General features: G+C 44.0%; 1 protein-coding gene across 1 annotated transcript in view; it reads left to right on the forward strand.

The window, feature by feature from the left end:
- Positions 1-2814: 2814 nt before the first annotated feature.
- The window catches only part of LOC149302348 (leucine-rich repeat-containing protein 1-like), a 69704-nt gene continuing 49563 nt past the window's right edge, over positions 2815-22955 (forward strand). The window contains exon 1 of the mRNA XM_089482697.1: positions 2815-2973. Within this exon, the coding sequence (XP_089338823.1) occupies positions 2815-2973 (159 nt within the window). The remainder of the gene's footprint in view (positions 2974-22955) is intronic.

The following is a 22955-nucleotide window of genomic DNA, read 5'->3' on the forward strand; positions in this document are numbered from 1 at the left end:
GAAACCTTCCCCATGGGATAAGAGATAAGAGAGACCAGAATAATGCAGACAGATTTATGGGGAAAGAAAGGTACAGAAACGCAAATCTGTCTGCATTATTCTGGCCTCTTGGACTAGTTCTGCAAAGTGGTGGAGCCACCGGGAGAGCCTCTCTTTCATTCCTCCAATTGGGGTAGAGGATGTGCACCCTCCACAATGGTGCCCTTAGTTAGTAAATTAACCAATTAACCAAATTTAATTGATAACTGGGTTCAATTCCACTAGACTCATCCAGGAGGTCACAAAAAACCCCAGACTAACATGTAAAGAATTGCAGGCCTCGAGTGCCTTGGCTAAGAAAGAGACTGTGCAAAATGTCATCCATTGCAGACTTATAAGGTGAACACCAATGTTGACCAAAAAGAACACAAAGACTGGTCTCACATTTTGCCAAAATATATCTGTACCACCAAGACTTTTGAGATAATATTCTGAGTCCTGTTACATCAGCATAAAGCTAACACAGCATTCCACAATAAGAACATCCTACCAACGGTCAAACATGTTGGTGGTAATGTGGTATTCCGCAGGTGCTCTGCTGCTTCAGGTCATGGGTGACTTGTCATAATTGATGGAACCATGAATTCTGCTCTCTGCCAGAAAATCCCTAAATAGAATGTCCGGCCATCAGCTTGTGACCTAAATCTCGAGCGCAGTTGGGATATGCAGCAGGGCAATCATCAGAACCACACAAGCAAGTTCACCTCTCACTGGCTAGAAAAAAGAAAATAAAGTTTTTTGAGTGGCCTAGTCAAAGTCCTAACTCAAATCAGTTTGAGATGATCTGATATCTTAAGAAGGCACTTCATGTTTGAAGACCCTCCAACATGGCTGAATTAAAACAATTCTTCCAAGAATAGTGAGTCAAAATGCCTCCACAGCGTTGTAAAACGCTCACTGCTGGTAAATGCAAATGATCGATTGCAGTAGTTGCTGCCAAGGGTGGCACAGCCAGTTATAAGGTTTAGGGGGGCAATTACTTTTTCACACGGATGATATAAGTTTTGATTAACGCTTTACCTTCAATAAATGAAATGATCATATAGAAGCTGAATTTTGTGCTTATAGAAGAAATCAGGAATCATGCGTCCCACGAATATAGCCTCTTAGAAAACATGCCTATTCACACGCGCATCTTTCTATATAGGTAATCTTAGTTGGGTTTAGTGGATAGCTCGATTAAAACATACACACTAGCGGAAAGGCTGAGATCATTATTGTTGGCCAGGGACTGAGATAATAAACACCCTCAGGCAGTGTCTCTTCTTAAACTGGATTAGATCCTGTATTTGTCTTGTTGTATTAGATCAAACGTCTGCTGGCATATCTGGAACCATATCAATAAAATTACAACATAGCAAAATCCAAACCACCCATCTACATGGAGTAAGAGTCATTTCCTAGTAGCCGGTGGCCCTTGGATTTTCACGTAGACATAATTGGATTTAAAGCACAAGAGAGAAGTTTATTTCAAAGGAGGAGAAATGATATAACAAAAAGTCATCTAAGACTAGAAGGTCAGAAGTTTAGATGTAACATAAGGAAGTTTTACTTTATAGACAGGGTGGTAGATCTGTGGAACAGACTCCCAGCAGAAGTGGTAGAGGCTAATACAGAGAGGACATTATACATAACACGGTTCTGCTTAACCTAAAGCCGGACCAAGGACCGATTAAGGTCTGAGTCTTACATCAGGAAAAATGGGCAGACTAGATGGTCCGAATGGCTCTTATCTGCCATCATAGCCTGTTTCTGTGACACTGTGTATTCTGGTCATTGTTAGTCAGAGTTCGAACTGACGCATGGGGAAAGGCAAGGTTCACTCTCGCGGCTCTCAGTCAGATGGTGTTGGCTGCTGGTGATGGGAGTTGTAGGCAAACACGTGTTGGTGAGCAGCATTGCCTTCAAGTTACTACTGCTGCGGCCTGCTCCTTGTGCGTGTTGTGACCGAGGCTGTGCGGCAGTGATTGGAAGTTCCCTCCTCCCTGTCCTGAACTGCCCGGCAGGAGACCGGGGGCGTTGGAGCCTGGGGCGCTGATACCGGGGAGGGCCGGGAGGAAGGTGCCAGCCGACGTCAGCCACACTAGGTGGGAGAGAGGGCGCGGAGATGTACAGAAGCGATAATGGAGCGGGGGAGGAGCGCAGGCGGAGGCATACACAGCGAAACATGTGTACAGGCCACACTAGGGAAAGGGGCGTGTCATACATCAGTGAGAGGCGTGAGCCGCTGAGTGACGAATCACCCCTTTCTAATTACCGGCCAGGCGGCGGGGGTTACCAGCGGATCAAGTGAGCCGGTGCGAGGCGCTTTCCATGCTCGTTCCCGGGACAGTAGGTGACACCCCCGAGGCGGCGAGGTCTGGCTTTTAGTTGTGTGGACGGCAGAAGAGTGGCTGTGACCCGGAGTCAGAGGGTCACTGAGCGCGCAGTAGAGGGGGCGCTTGTGGGTCACTTGACCTAGACCGTGAGCTGGATTGGGTCCATTGTGCTCACCCGAGGAGTTGGGTTACTGTTGTGCCCTGCGTGCTCAGCCCACTTTCTGACCTGTTCACTCGATTGGGACCCTTACGGGAAGGTGCCGGGAGCCCGCTGGGACAAGGTGAGCCCGGAACCTGTGCCACATGTGAGAGTCCGGTACGAGTTGGGAGAACTCGGTTACCTGCAAGGGGAGCTTCCTGGACTTCCCGGGGATCTGGTGACCCGCTTGGGGAGTGACCTGGGGCAGGTCTGCCGACAGCCACGGTGGGGTCCAAGCTGTTTGCACTGTTTCCGGGGATGTTTCATTGCATCCCCCTGTGGCGGTGTAACCGTCATGTGGAGTTTATGGATAAGAGGCACTGCTCCTTACTCGCTGTCCCGGAGGAGATATACAGGTACAGCCGGAGTCTGGAGGAACTGCTGCTGGATGCTAACCAACTGAGGGAGCTGCCTAAGGTGAGCATTGGGGACCCTGGCCAGACCCTATGGGGGAACAGCTGGTCCCCAAACCGTGAGTTTAGCCACTTCTCAATCAAGCTATCCAAAGCTTACATGCATGACACTGTCTCTCATTACATAATTATGTGTTAATTACTGCATGGATCAGATAACTTTCCTTCATCACCACATGCAGATTACTTAGGAGTTTTTATGTAATTTATTCCTCTGGGGCTTGGCCTCTTAATAGAAAGGGCTAGATTTTGTTATAGGCCACAAACCAACTGCTAATGTAGCCATTGTGTTGTAAACACGGTCATTTAACTCTGAAGTTCTCCATCAGCTCCAAAGCATTCTTTTTCTTGGAATTCTTTTGTTATTTTGAGACCAAGTTTTAAAAGTATACCCGCTCCCCGTCAATATTAATATTATTAAATAAATCTGAATAGTAATTAAATGTTTAATTAGAATTGTATAGATTGCAAATTACTTAGATACTGCCACAAGATTATCTTCCCCCTTAGAGTGTAATAACCTCAACTGAAAGATCTGATTTCTTTAAGTCAACACTGATTTAAAAAAAGGAAAAATGAGGGATCTATTCCAGGAAGATGTTTCCCCAAGTCGCAAGGGCCAAAATGGTCCTTTATATGTAATGAGATGCCGCTCGCTTAAAGCTCCACGTCTTAGTAAATTAACTTGAAAGTTGCTATGGACTCCATTTTCAGGACGGGGCAATTTTCAGGTGTTTTCCAAAAGCCTGATAAAGATCAGCTGGCATGTGTGTCGTTTTACATGGATCTCTATTGGTAAATCCCTAACTGGCGTTTAAATAATAAAGCTGAGCCTTAATTCCTACATAAACAGGTGCCATCCCGTCATTGGGTTTCATAGATGGAGCCTGAGGTTTCTCACTTTGATAGATAACAAGGAAGTGTTGGTCTGGAGCTCGGCATGTATTGTCTCCTGTCTCGTAGTGATGTTCCTGAATGAGGGGTATTCTTGTAATATATATTTACAGTTTCCTTCCTGGTGACTGTTGTCCTTCAGCTCGCCCATATATCGATTTGGTTTTCTCAGGGCCTGCTGCTAAAGTCCAGGTAGCACAAGTCGGTTTAATGAATAACGATTGTTTGTGACCTTGAAGCTTTCCGTGTAAAATAATTGTTACCCTGCCTCTTGTGTGCTTGTACATGTCATATGCCACTTTGTTTTAACAGCTTGAGATCAGCACTACACCGAAATGCGTGTGTCTAAAGGGCATGTCTTGTTTATCTTCCTTTAAAGAATGTGGGGGAGAGTAAAAAAAAAACTTGAGTTTGATCATACCTGTGGATGTTCATTCCTGAGCCCTGGAAAGTTGACGTTGTTTTTAATTTGTTTATAATGAAACACATTTTCAGCATTGTGCTACAAGGTATGGTATGCTTTAAGGAATGTAGACGTCTGATTATAACCCAAATAAGTGGTACAGAAGGCCCCGCTCCTGCCAGCTCACATTCACACAGTTCCCCTTTCTTTTCTCTGGTGCTTAACCCCTTAAGGACCAGGCTGTGTTTTACCTTTTGTACCATTGGGACCGAGGCTGTTTTAACACTTTTGCGGTGTTCGTGTTTAGATGTAATTTTCTCTTCACTCATTTAGTGAACCCACACAAATTATATGTTGTTTTTTTTCAGGACAAGAAGGGCTTTCTTCAGATACCATTGTTTTAATCATATTATCTAATTTCCCATAAAAAAAAATACTAAAATATGATGAAAAATTTAAAAAAACCCCAAATTTTCTGACTTTTACCCCAAAAATCTTTTACTCATCCAAAAAAGCTAATGAAAAAACCTACTAAATATAGTCTATTTGTCCTGAGTTTAGAAATACCCAATGTTTTTTTTTGCTTTTTTCTGCACGTTATGGAGCATTAAGTACAGGTAGCGTTTTGCTATTTCAAAACCATTTTTTCCAAATCTGGTAATTCTTCCCCCCATGTGCCATTTCGGGTATCTTTGAAGCCGGCCAATGCAATTTACCCCATCAAATCATATATTTTTGAAAACTAGACACCCCATGGTATTTCAAATGCTAGTATTTTAACCCTTTCCATGCATGAGATTCTACCACCAGCCTTTTGCCACACTTTGTGTTAGTATTTTTTTGGTATTTTTTTTTTTTACACAAATTGTACTTTGGGTATACATTTATAGCTCCAGGTATACGTCACTATCAAACAACACCCTAATATGTGTTCAACAACATCTCTCGAGTACAGTGATAACACCCATGCATGGGTTTGACTGCTGTTTGGGGTTAAATGGCCACATTTGGGAAGTGCGCTCCCCCCCCCCCTATTTTGGTCAGTCTGTGCCTATGCCCTATCTTTGAGCCTGGCCACTACAATTTACCTCATAAAACCATATATTTTTGAAAACTAGACACCCCAAGGTACTTAAAATGGTAGTATTTAACCCTTTCCATGCATCAGATTCTACCACCAGCCTTTGCCACACTTTGTGGTAGTATTTTTTTTTTTTTTTCTTTCACACAAATTGTACTTTGGGTATAAATGTATAGCTCCAGGTATACGTCACTATCAAACAACACCCTAATATGTGTTCAGGAGCATCTCCCGAGTTCATTCATACCCCACATGTATGGGTTTGTCTGGTGTTTGGGGTTAAAATGCCACATTTTGGAAGTGCGCTTTTTTTCCCCCCATTTCGGTCAGTCTGTGCCTATGCCCTATCTTTGAGCCCGGCCACTCCAATTTACCCCATCAAACCATTCATTTTTTTAAATTAGACACCCCTTGGGTATTTGAAATGCTTTTATTTAAATTTTTCCACGTCAGGGTTTTTGGGAAGATACAGCGCTAATTTTAGCACTTGCTCATAATAATAAACTTTATTTTTTTATTTTATTTATTTTACTCTTTTTGGACTTTTTTTTTTACATTTTGCTGGAACTGGATAGTTCCTCTAAAGCATAATTTTTAAATGTTACCATGTTTTTTTTAAGCTTTTTCTTTTTTTTTTAAATATTTTACTAATCACATAGTGATTAGAAAGCTGGGCTCCATTGACTTGTATGGTTGAATGCAGTACCTGTATTCAACCTGCAAGTGGAGCCAGAGTTCTCTAGAGGGTCTGGAGACCGTCTAGCGAACTTTTTCAACTTTATTATTTTTTTTCCCGGGCCGCCGCCATCTTGTGGATGGCGAAAACTGGGTGCAGCTGCGGCTGTGACCGCTCTCTGGAGCGGTCACACCCCGCCCTGGGGTAAGTATTTGGTGCCGCTGGATGCCTCCTGATCGAGGCATTCCAGCGACACCATTGAAGTTTAGGAGGTGATCGTTGATCGCCTCCTAAACGCTTTTAAAACGGGCGTCCGCCGCCGTACAATGTATGGCGGATGTTGACGCCCCGGGGAGGGGCCAGACATGGCCCGTCATGCCGATCTCGGTGTTGCTGAATGCCTTGACATCGAGGCATTACAGCAACACCGTTTAAGCTTAGAAAGTGATCGTTGATCACTTTCTAAGCTTGTTTAAGTCTGATGACGTGTCAGGCACATCATAGGTCGTTAAGTGACCGTTTTGCATGACGTGCCTGACCCGGCGATGGACGTTAAAGGATTCAGTTCTCAAACTACCTGTTTTTTTTCCCTCTGTAAATCTTAGGTTGCTGTTTTAGTTTCTTAAATTACATGGTAGATCAATGTTGTACATTTTCAGTCTCATCAAATTGTCTTTATTGCAATCTATGCATAACACCCTGGTTTATTTGTGGTGGTGCTTTACACAGGTGTGGCCTCGTAAACATGTTTAGTTCAGCAAAAAGGACCCCCCCCCCCCCCAATCGTGCCTCCAGTGCTCACTTTGGACTTTCTCCATGCTCTTCTCTGCTGCGACTGTCTCTGACAAAACATAAGCTAGCTATGTCCATAAAGCTCCATTGGATCCGCAGTGATAGAAACATAGAAAGTGACGGCAGATAAGAAGCTTTCAGCCCATCTAGTCTGCGCTGAGGATCAGACTGTATGGTATGGACACAGGTGGCTCATGCACTGTTGTCATTTTGTTCTTTCCTTTTGAACGTTTTATTAACAGTGCCTGCATCTGGGTCACAAAACTGTTTATGGGTTTGGACATTCGACGATACTAGGCATGATGCATCTAATGCAGAGTTGTAACTAGGGCTCTTAGTGCAGGGTCAGAGTTCCCACCCCGTGCTGGCGTTACACCGGCATCCCCGAGTAGATGGAGATACGTTGCCTCTGAGCTTCTCAAGTGTGCCCTGCACCTGGGACAACTGCGCTTCTTCTCCCGCAGAAGTTCCGGTCCTGTTCTAATGTTATGATTGGTAATAAAAGTGCCAGATTCATACAGCTCGTTTTAGTGATTGCACAGTTGTGTGCTGCATTGGAGATCTGTACAATTTGAAGCACTGTGCCAAGTAAACTGAATGGGATGAACTTTTTAATAGCGAACGCTGTATAGTCTGTTTTTAATTGTGTAATAGGGGGCAAACCATTAATTTTCTCTGTACATCTTTTGTATTCTGTGTATGAAAATTCACTAAGCTCTATGATTCTGCAAATTTTCCTTAGACACCTTGGAGTAACATATGTAGAAATTACAAAGTTATGTTCAAATGTCGGTATCTTTTTGATATATGAAAAGTGCAAGGAGCAAGTATAAACTGCTGACATCTTGGGGTGAATGCCTTTCCATGAGCATCGAGAGTGGGTTAATAGTTATGCCTGTTGCTGGAAAAGTAATGCGTCGGTTAAGCTCTTTGAACCTTGCTGTTCAGAACATCTGGCCTTTGCAGTAATCTATGCATTGACTAACTGCTTAATTCCCATTAAGCTTGACCCATCCCAGTTACCTATAACCCCAACAGACCTGTAAGTCTGTTGGGGTTATGGCTGTTTTATAACAGATGTTCCTGGAAACGTTAGGTGTGTTTACATTGTACAGTGGGGTTTGCTACTCTGCCAGTAAGTTCTATCATTTTTCCCCCCACGGCCAGCATGGAACTACCTTTGTTTAACTACTTTTTGTAGCCAGAGCTATTGTTTACTCAATATATAGAATTGAAGGCACTACCACTAAACCTTGTGATAAGAGACAGATACAGTTCACAAGCGTTAAAGAAATAATTCATTAATCTAAGTGATGGAAAGTTAGTGAATATCCTTTTTAAAGGATCCGTTTTGTGGCTGAGAAAGTCTGATGAACAAAACTTGCTTTGTTTGTGTCGGCTGGGAACCAGATTTTATGTCGCTTACAGAGTTCGCCGAAAGTAATTAAAAGATCACAATAAATTATTTACCAACGGGGGGGGGGAAAAACACAAACCATTGACTCGCTGAAGCCATAGCCTCTGAGCTATAACTTCAACAATATTCTATAATGGTGAATAAGATCTCTGACACAAGTACATAATATTGTAATAATAAATTATTAATAATCCTAAATCATTCCTTTAGTTCAGTAGAAGTAGGAGCCAAAAAAAAAGTCATATGTATTTTTTTTTTAAGAGTCCGAAAGAGCTACCCATAGAGATCAGTATAAAATGATTCAAAAATCTGGGACCCTTGGCTTCTAGGATTTGTCAATCTGATGTTTTTTTCTTCTTTTTGAGTGGCACAAGGATTACCCACTTCACGCTGTGTAAATAGTTTTGCAGAACACTCCTCATTAGTTACACAGATCCAGTCAGTTCCTGGAAACTTTCCTTTACAGGGACGTAAGTAATTATGGAAAATTTCAAGTAGCTTCTGTGACTTGAAAGGAAAAACAAAAACAGTACCTATTCCGTTTGTAATTAATTCCACACAAAATGGACTAGAATTACCAGTTTCCATGCAGGGTACATGGACTTTAAAGTATACCTTCCTTCAGTAAGTCGCATGCTTTGTTAATGTGCCAAATAACCTAATGTGGTTCTTCCTGTCTCTGGCCAGTCAAGCTCCCAAACCGTTTAGGTGGTTATTGTAGCATCAATAACGCATAGACTAGTCTTTCTTTTTTGTTTTATGCCGCATGAAGGTATTCTAACATATGCACAAAATGTTTGGTAGTATTAGCCATGGCTTCCCAAACACTGGAGCGCCCTCTGGTCTAGTATGAGAAAAAAGTTAAAACCTTGAGTGGTTGGTTGGTCTCCTAATGAAGATAATGTACCCTCTCTAGGAATCCAATCATAGGATACTTTTAATTCTTGGAATTGTTCATTATGATGAAAGACGCAATGCCCCACTAGTAATACCGTATTGGCTCGAATATAGGCCACACTTTTTCCCCCCACTTTAAGTCTTTAAAGTGGGGGTGCGGCCTATATTCGGGGTCTAGTGCCTGACGCCCGGGACATGCAGGCAGTGGGGTTAGGATACAGATCCCCCACAGGGGACCTGTATCCTACTCTCTGATACGCTCAGACAGCCTCCCCTGCCAGCACTTTCCACGGGGGGGGGGGGGGATTGCCGGCACGGGAGGTTGTCTAAGCGCATCGTGCGGACGGTCAGCCCGTGACCATCCGCACGATGCGTTTTACCTCAAGACTTACCAGGTGTCTTGTGGGGCCGGCGGGGGACATCTACGCAATACGCGTATACAACTTCCGTTGCCGGCACATCCGCTGAGTGCCGGCACCGGAAGTTGTATATGCGTATTGCGTAGATGTCCCCTGCCGGCCCTGCAAGACACCCGGGAGTCTGCTCTGGTAAGTTGGGGGGGGGGGGGAGGAGGAGGACAGTGGCAGCATATCTCGGGGGGGGGGGGAGTGGCAGCATATCTTGGGGGGGGGGGGGACAGAGTGGCAGCATGTTTTTTTGGTGCTTTTTTTAAAGAAGAAACTTTTTCTTTAAAAAAGCACCAAACTTTTAGGGGGCGGCCTATATCCGAGCCAATACGGTATTTAAAAACTGGCTCCAGGATTGTGCCAAGCTGTAATTTACTATGCACTAGGTAGTAGTTTGATGTTATGTCAATGCAGTGCATTGGTCCTGGGAATTGAAATCACATATGCATGATTGGTGTTTAGAGAAGAGGTGCGTTCTCTGAAATGTAAACAAACAGTCTAGTCCCCAAAATCTGTTTTCTGTGCCGTAATCAGAAATAGAGTAATAATAGTAGAAACGGTTTTCAGATGATGCTACAATCCAAGCGCTTACTAGAAAATTTGAGTGCGTTGCTGTCCCTTGTGTAGGGAAGACTGGTAGTTGGCGGTGTGGCAGTGTAGTCTCCAGCCTTGTGTCCTTTTCATATAAATGTCTTCTCAAGGAATGCTTAATGTTCACGCGACACACAAAATGCTGTTCGTAATAAAAAAAAAATTATTGCTTTTTATGTGATAAAACATAAATATAACATCTAGCACGATGGAGAACTCGTTTTTTGTTAATTCCTTAATAACAAAACAAACACAAAATGCATTAAAAACAATTATTTTAATTGTTTCGTAGCAAGCTAGTGATGTTGTTTAAATGTATATATTTATTTGATGTATCGTACATTTTCAAGTTAAGGGGATTGTGGGAGGCAGTAAGTTGGAAAACATTTATATTGTAGTACCATTATTTTACCCATGGGTTTTTTGTAGCAGGATAGTTGATGTGATGCGTAGGTTCAAATTAAATTTTTAACATGCAAGTGTCAAAGTGATATGTCTTGGTTATTAAGATCTTTGAAGCACTTAGCATTACAGTATACATTGCGTTATATAAACATAGTAATGTAATTTATAATATACAGTGGGTGTATAATGCACAGCTTACATATCTTTCTCCCTCTTTTTATTTATTTTTTTTCCCTCTCATTACTAAATTATATATATTTACACACTCCAAAATTGGAGTACCTCAAGGAAGCAAAGGTATGTGGCATAACGTGGCCAGACTAGCATAGTGCCTCCCTTTTCCTTGCCCTCCTTCCAACAATCAGCAATTTAATACCTGGGCATCAATAATTTGTTAGGGAGGAATAATTGTGCAGATCTAAAGAAACTGGAAGTTAATGTGGCTGTGTCATGATTAACTCATATAACATAGTGCAGGGGCGTCCAACGTGCGGCCCTCCAGCTGCTGCAGGACTACATCTCCCATACTCCTCAACCAGCCCCTTAGCTGAAAGAGCATTATGGGAGATGTAGTCCTGCAGCAGCTGGAGGGCCGCACGTTGGACGCCCCTGACATAGTGGATGCATGGAAGGGTAACCCAGCAGAGGTGGTTAGTTTCTTTGTTTAGGCATTCAATGAGTTAATCTGAGGTTGATGTAAATGTGTTTTTGTGCATGCCCTCTGTATCTGTTCTGGCTAGAGGTGTCATCTTCCCAAAGGACCCCTGTGGTGATTCATGGCCTAACAGATAAGGACCCTGAGTTATAGGAATTCCATTCCTATCTTAAGTGGAGGGGTTTCCATCACCTTTACCCCACCATAACTAATTGGCACATCAAAGATGGGACCCGATTCTTGGGGATGGGGTCATATAATCAGTCAAGAGGGGCGTTTGCTTGCAAAAGTCTGATTTAGGGACAATGCAGCGACCTCAAAGCAGAACTCCATGATATACTCTGATCGGAACAACATCATAAGAAACCATCTGGACTTCAGGAGTTCCCACAGGCCGGCTTATTGGAGAAGCTCGTGAGTGAGGGTCCTGTGTTTAAGTCCCATTGTTTTTAAGAACTGTTTGCTGTTTTACTTTTATTTTGTATGTCTTGTTTTTTTGTAATTCTGGCACTGTGTAATCTTTGTCTTTTTGTTATTAAAATATTCATAATCTAAGTCTGTCTTTGGGCTCTAGTATCGATATCCACGAACCCTAAGAGAGGATAACACGTTACCGTATTGTTATTAAGTTCTACAGGATATATATATATATATATATATATATATATATATATATATATATATATATATATATATATATATATATGTTGATTGCCCGGGGTGGGTTGATATATAGATATAGATATATATATATATATATATATATATATATATAGATATAAAGGTTCTAACTATAACAATACCTGTAAGAAGTACTGAAATGGAGATATAAAGGGTGAAATAACCCTTAAAATAAGAGCACAAACGGAGAGGCAGAGACGAGAACCGCTAACAGCAAAAAACCGCGCAAAACGATATTAAAATGGCCGCCGCGTACAAGGAAAAACCGTCACATAAGATCAAATAGAGAGAGAGCCGCGCAGGACCCACTGCCAGACACAAAGATGGCCGCCGCGACACAACCGCGCATGCGCGGCCGCCTCAGCGGGCCACAACAAGCAAAAAGAAAGAAGGCGCGACGGCGTAGGCGAGAATGACACGCCGAAGAGCCGAAACCAGATGAAAATTGCCGCGAACGGGCAGAAAAGAACAGCAGCACCTCAGGAGAGACGCTGACAAGAGAGATGAAAAGACGAACCAGGTAAGAACACCGAGAAGAGGGAAAACTTACCACAAGAAACGCCAAAAAACGGAAAGCAATACAAAAACCAACGAAATATAAATAGAATATACATATAAAATAAAAGGCTGAAAAGAAAAAATATAACCAGAAATCAAATACAGGAAGAAAAAACCAAATATACAGAAAACACCAAATAATTCAAAATATGAATATTGAGAACCAAATATTAAAGAGCAAATTGTGATACTTAGCTGTCTGAGGGAGCAGCAAAGAAAGAGGAGGATTATGGGACTGGGCGTGATGATATTGGAGGCGCTGCCTGCTTATTGGCTAATGTTATTTGAATTTGTTTGTTTATATCTCTTTGCTGCTGTTGGGAATTAAAGAAAGAGAATAGCATAATACTCGCCTCCGTGTCATTAATAAAATCATGACTTTACGTCATGAAATAGTAAAATCTGGAAATTTCTCACGAATCCGGTATCAAAATCGTGAGTGGTGGCAGACTACCTGGGGGGATACAGGCAGGATTTGGGGGTTAATTTGGTGTAACTTATGCCTTGTTAAGGGGTGAAGTTAGTAAATCCAGAGGCCTGGTGCTATTAACCCCTTCATGCCCACGCCCTCCACACAGTCACGGCTTGGCAAGTAGTCCTGACCGTGACAGGCTGTTCCACTGTTATATAAGTAAAGATGTTTTTTAAAACGCATATATTGACTGTGATCTGTAAGCATTGTTTACTTACGTATCTATTACACAGAACATGAGGTTGGTTGTTGGTGCAGCGTTACCTTTTGTTTGCTCTAGTACTGTTGCGTGTAAAATATATATATATGTAAATACATTTTATTCCTCTAATACTTCAATATCAATTAACGTGGAGGATGCGCAATAGTTAATTCTTGAATGCAAAAAAATATGCTGCTTAGTGTTCATGTCCACGCAGGAAACAAATGTTTTGGTTGTTTTTTTTTGAGTAAAATTAATTGAATTTGATAATAGAACTGACAGCTGAAGAGAACAAACGATGCTATTATGTCTTCTGTCATGTTGCGTTATAGAGTGTCAAGCATTTGGAGCTATTAAGGCACCGCAGAGATGAAGTGCATCCAGCATACTCCCAGCTCATTACAGCAAAGCGAGGCTTATTATGTTTTATTTTTTTTTTTGTAAGGAGCCAGCACTGTAGGAGCTGACAGGCTTAGAGAAACATGACCTTTCTGATTTATTGAAAGAGGTAAAATTAGTCAAATAACTGTAGCAGTGCATACAGGCAGTTCCAAAAGTTTGCTTCTGAAAGTAAAATGTCCGTTCTTCCTTCGCGACTTTTCTGGACGTTTAAATCAGCCATTTCTGGTAGCTTACGGCAATTAAAATTGTAAGGGAAAATAGAATAAAATAGTAATCTGACTGCTGTATTTAAGATTAGCATAAATGTTAACAGAGGTAACTGACATGATTCGTTATAGAAGTACTTCTGTACTGTTAATTATGGTGTATATATATGTGTTGTGGCAGACAACCTAAATGTACCATATTGAAACAATGGGTTACCCAAAAGGTTCAGATTGTCAGGTGAGAATGCTTCCTGCACAAAACATTGAAAGGGTTGCTGCAGCTCTGATGTGCCCAAATGTAAGAAAGAAGGGTTATGTTTAGTAAAACAAGAGGACCAACCCTGAAAAATATCATGTGCAAGAAGTGAGTTGCCCATGCATGGTCTCAATCAGTGAGAAATCACTATGAATTATATAGGGCCAGCCAGGCTGCCTATTTGTCATGATGTAAAAAGCAAACACAATATTCAGCATTAAAAACCACTGACTTTAATGTCCTGTTCGTAGGTTATTTTGGTTATGCAGGCTCACAATCCGGTGGATGTTAGAGCTGTGGAACTCCATGCACTGCTGCCCCCCCACCCATGAATCCTAAAGTGTTATCAGCATTATTATTATTATTATATAGTGTCTTCATATTCTGCAGCACTGTACAATGTTTCATAACTGGGTTGCCAATCTGAATATCTTGGGGCGAGTCAGCAACTTAAAATGTGATATGGCAGCTCCCACCTATAAACCGGAAACCACAACAACGGTTGGATTTAAATTAATCCGCAGGTGAAAAAAACAAAATTAGGACTGGGGAATGTGACAGTCTTCATTTAATCTAAACAGTCGGCTCATTACTTTGGAGCAGACTTGTCTGCGAAGCAGCTGCACAATTTCTCAAATCAATTATGTAATGGCTTCTTGGCGTTTTAAATAAGGCTAGCTGCCTCCCCCAGCGTTTCTGTACTATTATATATATGTTCCTCTGTAAACAATAAACCTCATTCTCCTGGCTTTTTAGTGAAGGACGTCTAAAAGGTAAATTTGTAAGTATTGCGTCTGTCTGGCCACTTCTCATTCATTTTGTGTGTCTAAATATAAACCGTTGCCAACACAGGCATGTAATATTATGGAGATGACACGCACTGTTTCAGTACTACATCCATAAATCCAATCATTGTAACATCTGTGACAGGGCTGCTTCATCCAACTTGTAAAAGCAATGTCCCTTTTTACTGTCATTATCCGTGCATGAGAAAAGTATAATTAAAATGATACAATTTATTGGCTTACTGAGAGTTCAATTGCAAGCTTTCAAGACCAGGTTGTTGGCTCCCTTCCCCAGGCATTAATGAAGCTAAAACACTATCCGTGCATGTCAGTGATGTCATGCTCATTGTGACTATTAAGATGATGGGGTTTTTGTTTTGTTTTTTTCTTCTTGGAAGTTGAAGTAAACACTCCAGCTCATTCTGGCTGAAAACAGGACGTTTTTGTGTTTAAAATTCAAAAATGTAAATAAAATCTCCTTGGCAGACCGAACAAAATGTTACTCATCATCCCATGTACGCATTCCGGAAACTTTTTGATGTATAAAATGTAGTTTTGATTAAACTTATTCAAGGGTTTCAGAGTTGTGCTTGTGCAAAAGAAGTGGATGCACTGTGACCCCCAAGATTGCTGAAAATCTTTGTATACATGACCCTCAATCAGAATGATGTGCTCCTGGATGGAAGCTCTGTTAAATTGATTACAGCTTAGCTGCCCTAGATAGATCAAATCACGTTTCCTTCTCGGCTGCTGTGGTGAAGCGTAGATAGAAGTAATAGAAGTGATCAGAGATTAACGTATCTCTTCTCAATCTTTGTATCCATCTAGGTGTGTGTATGATATATACATGCAAAATCTCATTACAAAATTAAATTCATTTAAATCCATATGGGCGTGACTGAAAACTGAATTTAGATTCCAATGTATTTTAAGGATACAATATGTCATTTCTTTTGGTTATATTCATAACTAGAATTGACAGACGGACAAACCCATGCGTTAGTTAAAGAGGCCCCACTCCCAAGCGTACAACGCTACTAGTGGTGGTGACCACAAAAGCATTAATTGGTAGAACAGTGGTTAACATGGCCTTCCCGGCAGCTTAGGTTTTTATTGTCTGAATTTGGGATCCCTAATGTCCTCTCTGACATAGCTAAGCAAATATGATGTGTAGACCTTGGGTATGATTAAAGGCACACTTCAGCCATCATAAGCACTTTACTCCTAATGAGAACTGTATCCCTTTTGAACTCCCTTAAGTGAAAAGTCCCATCTGTCTATCCAAAGAGCCCTGTTTACATGCAACTTTATAAATTGATTTGGCATTTTGATGTGAAACGTGCTTTCTAACACAGGCCAGCCTGCAGGTGGTAAACGGTCTAGGTAACCGGTATGCTATGGCTGGTTGTTCTATTAGACTTAAACGTTCTTGGGCAGAAAGATTTTTGGAGAGGGACACTTACACTTAACCTCGCTAACAGATTTAGTAGACGCAAATGTGATGTCAGGAAAATCTACACCTGACTTGGCGTGTGTGTGTGTGTGTGTGTGTGTTAAAGCTCCACTTAGGTGAGACTATTACGATTGGGAGCTGCATGATGTTTTTGAACAGGTGTTTGACGGAAGACCGCACCTTCAGGTTTCTTTACACACTAAGCACGTACCTTGAGCTTCAAAACGAAACATGACTGTTCCTTTAATCTGTATGAGAATGCTGCCCTGCCCTCCCTGCCTTTTTTGTTTCGTTTTTCTTTTTTTTTTTTTTTTTGCAACCAAATAGTGGGGGGAAAAGGGTATTTTCAGGTATTTTGTTGATCAATGTTTGTTCATAAATATCGTATGTTCGTAAGAAAGTGAGTTATGGCGCAGACATACATTTGGAAATGCATGTCAAAAGCAGGTGCGAACGCTAGACTGAACTTAATGTTTTTTTACAGTGCAAATAATTGTACTCTCATTGATTATATAATTGCTAAAAGTCTGAATTTGAACATAAAAATTGTTTAACATAAAAAGTTTAATTACTGGATAGCTCCACATACCGTTTTATTATTCTTTGCAAAATAAAGCAAAGCTGAATGATGGTGTAGAGTAGGAGGAAAATGGCTGACGATGCAGCTGAGATAATGGTCCAATTATTTACACCAAATAGGCCTAAAAGATTCATGGCAACAGGAAAAAGTTAAATTCTCTGGTCCTTTATGGAGGTTTGTTTTTGTTGGTGAATATAAACTACCGTTTAAAGGTTTGGGTCACATAGATATTTTGTTTTCCATGAAAGCAGTTGACTGCTAGCATAATTTCAAAAATGAAATGAGCAATTAGCTCTTTAAACCTGGATTAGCAAATACAACATGTCATTAGAACATAGGCGTGATGGTTGCTGATGAAGAGCCTTAGTATGCCTATGAAGATATTCCATTAAAAATCAGCCTTACATTAGGTAATGAGGGCCCTGCTCGCAAGCTTACAATCTATAGACGTGTTTGTATATCCCTGTGCTCACTACGACGACCCCAATGTCTGCATATTTTTCAGTGAGAATAGACACAGGATGTCTGATGGGCCACAGTGATTCACAAATGTTCTATATTTTTTTTTTTTAAATGTGAGTGCCGAACACTTATGTACCTTTTCCAGTTGCTGGTTCTTCCCTCTTGAAAATAAACATGTTTGACGGCAGGGTTGGGCTTTTTTTTTTTTTTTTTTTTTTTTTGTTACCCCTCGGCATATTACATATGCTATAAAATATGTCCCACCTGTTTTTTTCCTTTGCATTTCTGCTGAATGTTTTAAATAAGATATTTGTGGAAAATAATAAATGGGAAAGTGGTCAACACACTTCCAGTACCTTCTCCAATAAGCATCCTTCCCATTTTACTGAAGCTTGGTGTGGCTGGAGTGTGGTGATTACTAGCTTAGTATACTTTATTGGAACATTCCAATGTGCCCTCCAGGAAGCTGTGGAAGGTTATTTTTTTTTCTTCAAAATCCAAAGTAGATCAAGATTTTCCATGGGGAGGGGAAAGGGGGTAGGGATACAAAAAGAAGGGACGGAGGTGAGGGAGGGACAATCGAGGACATGCATGACATCATACAGGCAAATCGAGCCATGTAGAGAGCGACAAAATAATCATAACAACGAGATAATTACGGTCAAGAGTACCGAGTAGGGCCAATCAGGGCTTGGCTCAGAGCACACAAATCCCCAGTAGAAGCCATAAATATACATAATCTCAAGGGCCAGGTCGGGAACACCAGACCACAGAGCCTACAGGACGCGTCGGGACAGAAAGGTCAACCAGTGATACCAGGTTGACGTATAACCCTCTCGTTGCCGTGCAGAGGAGGCAGAGAGATCCTCCAGTGAGGAGATGTAATGCACGACCTGGTGGTACGTGAAGCGCTCCTGCCAGGTAAGTGTGACTCCCGGCCGCAACGCCTCCAACGGCATAACCCCACCATCCTTCAGCATAGCCCGGGTCCGAATCGGCGGGGGAAGTCCCAAAAACTCCAATCTCACCCATTCGCGTCCTGGGGCGAAATCAGGGTTGCCCCACAGAGGCAGCAAGGGCGAAGGTGATGTGGTCAACCGAGCTCCCTGCCCCATGGCCCTCCACACCGCCAAAGTAGGCGAGAGGAACGGGTGACGCTCCACCCCCAAACCGGCTCTAGGGCCCCACACTGCGTGCAGCACACTGCCTCGCAGCTCACCCAGCTCCAAAGCAACCCAAGGCTTTGCAGTCGGACCCACCATGTTCCATTCAACGACCCGCAAGAGGTGCGCGGCTTGATAGTATTTATTAGGGCTGCAACTAATGATTATTTTCAGAATCGATTAGTTGGCCGATTTATTTTTTCGATTAATCGGATAAAAAAAATGAATGTAAATTTTTCATTTATTTAAAATAATGTAATAAACAAATTATATTAAATACAAACAGCATAATAAAAAAACTTTGATAAAATGCATTTCTTGCCTTTATTTCGCAACCAGCCCCCCCAATTTATGCACGTTTGAGCCCAGGCTTGCCACGCTGCCTCCCAGACATGCCACGCTGCCTCCCACATATGCCACTGCACTCTGCCTCCCGCATATGCCACTCTGCCTCCCACATATACCACTCCACGCTGCCTCCCACAGATGCCACTCCACTCTGCCTCCCACATATGCCACTCTGCCTCCCACATATGCCACTCTGCCTCCCACATATGCCACTCCACGCTGCCTCCCACAGATGCCACTCCACTCTGCCTCCCACATATGCCACTCCACGCTGCCTCCCACATATGCCACTCCACTCTGCCTCCCACATATGCCACTCCACTCTGCCTCCCAAATATACCACTCCACGCTGCCTCCCACATATGCCACTCCACCTCCCACAGATGCCACTCCACGCTGCCTCCCACAGATGCCACTCCACGCTGCCTCCCACAGATGCCACTCTGCCTCCCACATATGCCACTCCACTCTGCCTCCCACATATGCCACTCCACTCTGCCTCCCACATATGCCACTCCACTCTGCCTCCCACATATGCCACTCCACTCTGCCTCCCAAATATACCACTCCACCTCCCACAGATGCCACTCCACGCTGCCTCCCGCAGATGCCACGCCACGCTGCCTCCCGCAGATGCCACGCCACGCTGCCTCCCGCAGATGCCACGCCACGCTGCCTCCCGCAGATGCCACGCCACGCTGCCTCCCGCAGATGCCTCCCGCAGATGCCACGCCACGCTGCCTCCCGCAGATGCCACGCCACGCTGCCTCCCGCAGATGCCACGCCACGCTGCCTCCCGCAGATGCCACGCCACGCTGCCTCCCGCAGATGCCACGCCACGCTGCCTCCCGCAGATGCCACGCCACGCTGCCTCCCGCAGATGCCACGCCACGCTGCCTCCCGCAGATGCCACGCCACGCTGCCTCCCGCAGATGCCACGCTGCCTCCCGCAGATGCCACGCTGCCTCCCGCAGATGCCACGCCACGCTGCCTCCCGCAGATGCCACGCCACGCTGCCTCCCGCAGATGCCACGCCACGCGGCCTCCCGCAGATGCCACGCCACGCGGCCTCCCGCAGATGCCACGCCACGCGGCCTCCCGCAGATGCCACTCCACGCGGCCTCCCGCATATGCCACTCCACGCTGCCTCCCGCATATGCCACTCCACGCTGCCTCCCGCATATGCCACTCCACGCTGCCTCCCACATATGCCACTGTGCCTGATACACCTTATACCCCGATACACCACTCCATCCTCCCCAGACATGCCACACTGCCTCCCAGACATGCCACACTGCCCTCCCCACATATGCCACTCCACTCTACCCCCAGATATGCCACTGTGGCCCCAGATCTGCCTTATACACCCTGATACACCACTCTGTCCTCCCCAGACATGCCACACTGCCCTCCCCACATATGCCTTATATACCCTATATGCCTTATACCCCCAGATATGTCACTCCGTCCTCCCCAGATATGCCTTATACCCCCAGATATCTCATAGTCCCCTCATAGAGTCACAGACCATACTTTTATAAATACTGGGTTAATCTTTACTGCCCCCAGGATTTAGATTCCCCTTAGTTTGCCCCCCTTTATCTCTAACTGCACCTTAAGTTAACTTTAATAAATTAATAAAATTAACCCTCAGTCCTCATTAAATTAACCCTAAACACCCCATTAACCATAACTGCCCCTAAATTAACCCTAAAGACCCCATGAACCACAACAGCCCCTAAATTAACCCTAAACATACCATTAACCAAAACTGCCTCAAATTAACCCCAAACACCCCATTAACCACAGCTGCTCCTAAATTAACCCTAAACACCCTATTAACCATAGCTGCCCCTAAATTAACCCTAAACACTCTATTAACCATAACTGCCCCTAAATTAACCCTAAACACCCCATTAACCCTAACTGCCCCTAAATTAACTCCCACCTCCCCTAACTTTCAGTAGCCCAAATATTAATTTTATACTTACAGTTAGATGAGTGTCACAGCCATGTGGTTCTGGCCTTCTGGGAGAAGGAAGGGGGCGGGGCCAGTTGTCATAGTGATTACAGGGAGGGACTGGTAAGTAGGAGCTGCTGCTGTGAGTCAGACTAAACGGATTATATAATGAGGGGTATTTTTCAGAGCGTTTGCTCTGAAAAAACCCTCATTTAATAATCGATAAAAATCGATTCAACTAATCGATAATGAAATTCGTTGGCAACGATTTTCATTATCGATTATCGATTTTATCGATTAGTTGTTGCAGCCCTAGTATTTATAAAAGTCAGGCAGCGCAAGACCACCCGAGGATTTGGGCCGAGTGAGCTGCGAAAACCTCTGTCTAGGGCTCCTATTGCCCCAAATAAAGCGAGTCACAGCAGAGCGGAGGGCAGCAAAGAAGTCGTGAGGGACTCGGATCGGGAGTGTCTGGAATAGGTACAACACCCGGGGAAGGAGGCTCATTTTAACAGCGTTAACTCGGCCTACCCAAGAGATATACAAGGGCGACCACCGTTTGAGGTCTGCCGACAGCGTCGACAGGAGAGGAACAAAGTTTTCCCGGAATAACCCGTCTACAGTAGGTGTCAGCCAGATACTTCATTCTCTGACCGCACCAACGAAAGTGGAAACTAGTAGTTAGCGTCTGGACCAGCTGCAGGGGTACAGATATGTTTAAAATCTCAGATTTGGAGTAGTTTATCTTGAGATTTGAGAGCTCGCCATAGGAGCGGAACTCAGCAAGTATGTTGGGTAGCGTGACCACAGGGTTCTCAACCACGAAGAGGAGGTCATCCGCATAGGCAGCGACCTTGTGCTGCACTTCATTGATCTGGATGTCAGGGTTGGAGCGTATAGCTTCCAGAAAGGGCTCGAGAGACAGTGCAAACAGTGGGGATAGGGGGCAGCCCTGTCTCGCACCGTTCCCAATAGGTACCGGTGGCGAGAGAGCACCATTAACACGAACATGGGCCATAGGTTCAGTGTACAGAGCCCCAATCCACGTCAACATGAAGGGGCCCAAACCCTGATATTTCAACGTAGTGTGCAGGAACGTCCAATCCAACCTTTCTCGGTGTTGGTGGAGAGGAACAGAACCTGTCGGGAGCCAGCAGTCGCCCTGTGTATGATGTTCAAAAGCCGGATAGTGTTGTCCCGAGCCTCCCTCCGAGGGACAAACCCCGCCTGATCCGTGTGGACCAGTTGTGGAAGAAACCGTGCCAACCGTAGCGCCAACGCTTTGGCAAAAAGTTTTAGGTCGGCGTTCAGCAGGGATATGGGCCGATAACTCTGAGGCAAGCAGGGATCCTTGCCCTCTTTGTGTATGACTGTGATTGTCGCAGCCAGGGTCTGAGGGGCGAGGCGATGACTCTCCCGAAGAGAGTTCACAGCCGTGAGCAAGCGCGGGAGCAACAGGTCCGAGAAGGTTTTATAATAACCCAGAGGCAAGCCGTCCGGGCCTGGACACTTCCCCTTTTGCGTAGCCCGCAGAGTTAGGGACAGCTCCTCGATAGAAAGTGGCTCCTCAAGCGCATCAGCCTGTTCCCGAGTAAGTCTACGTTTAACGTGGCGCGTTAGGTATTGATGGATACACTCGCTCGCAGAATGCGGAGCTGCCCGGGGCCCCCCTGATGCAAACCATAGAGGGAGGAGTAGTAGGCGTGGAACGCCTCTACTATCTTAGAAGGGAAGGACGATACGACCCCCGTGGCCGTGCGGATTTTGTGGATGTGAGTGGCCTTTTTCAGGGGGTTAATCATTTTAGCCAACAGTTTGCCACACTTGTTGCCGTGTTCCTGGAAGAATTTTTGACTGTACAAGGAGGCCCTTCGAAACTGTGAATGCAATAAGTCACTGAGTTTACCCCGCAGGGCCACAAGTTCACGATAAATGTCATCTGTCAGGGTTTGTTTATGAGCAGCTTCCAGGTGCATAATGCGCCCGCTAAGCCTGTCAATCTCCCGAGAACGGGCCTTCTTCCGCTGCGAACCCTGCTGAATAAAGAATCCCCGTATCACGCTCTTATGAGCCTCCCAGAGGACCGGAGGGGCCGTCTCCTGCCTGTCGTTTTCACTAAAGTACCTCTCCAGTTCCAACTTCGTCTGGGACACGAGAGCGTCATCAAATAGGAAAGAGTCATTAAGTCGCCACGTCCACTCCCTAGGTCTGTACAAAGGTGAGTCCAAGGTCATGGAAAC

Source organism: Sceloporus occidentalis, unplaced genomic scaffold, assembly GCF_023333645.1.
Source record: "Sceloporus occidentalis isolate IW3139 unplaced genomic scaffold, rSceOcc1.0.p SCAF_19, whole genome shotgun sequence".
Lineage (NCBI taxonomy): Eukaryota > Metazoa > Chordata > Lepidosauria > Squamata > Phrynosomatidae > Sceloporus > Sceloporus occidentalis.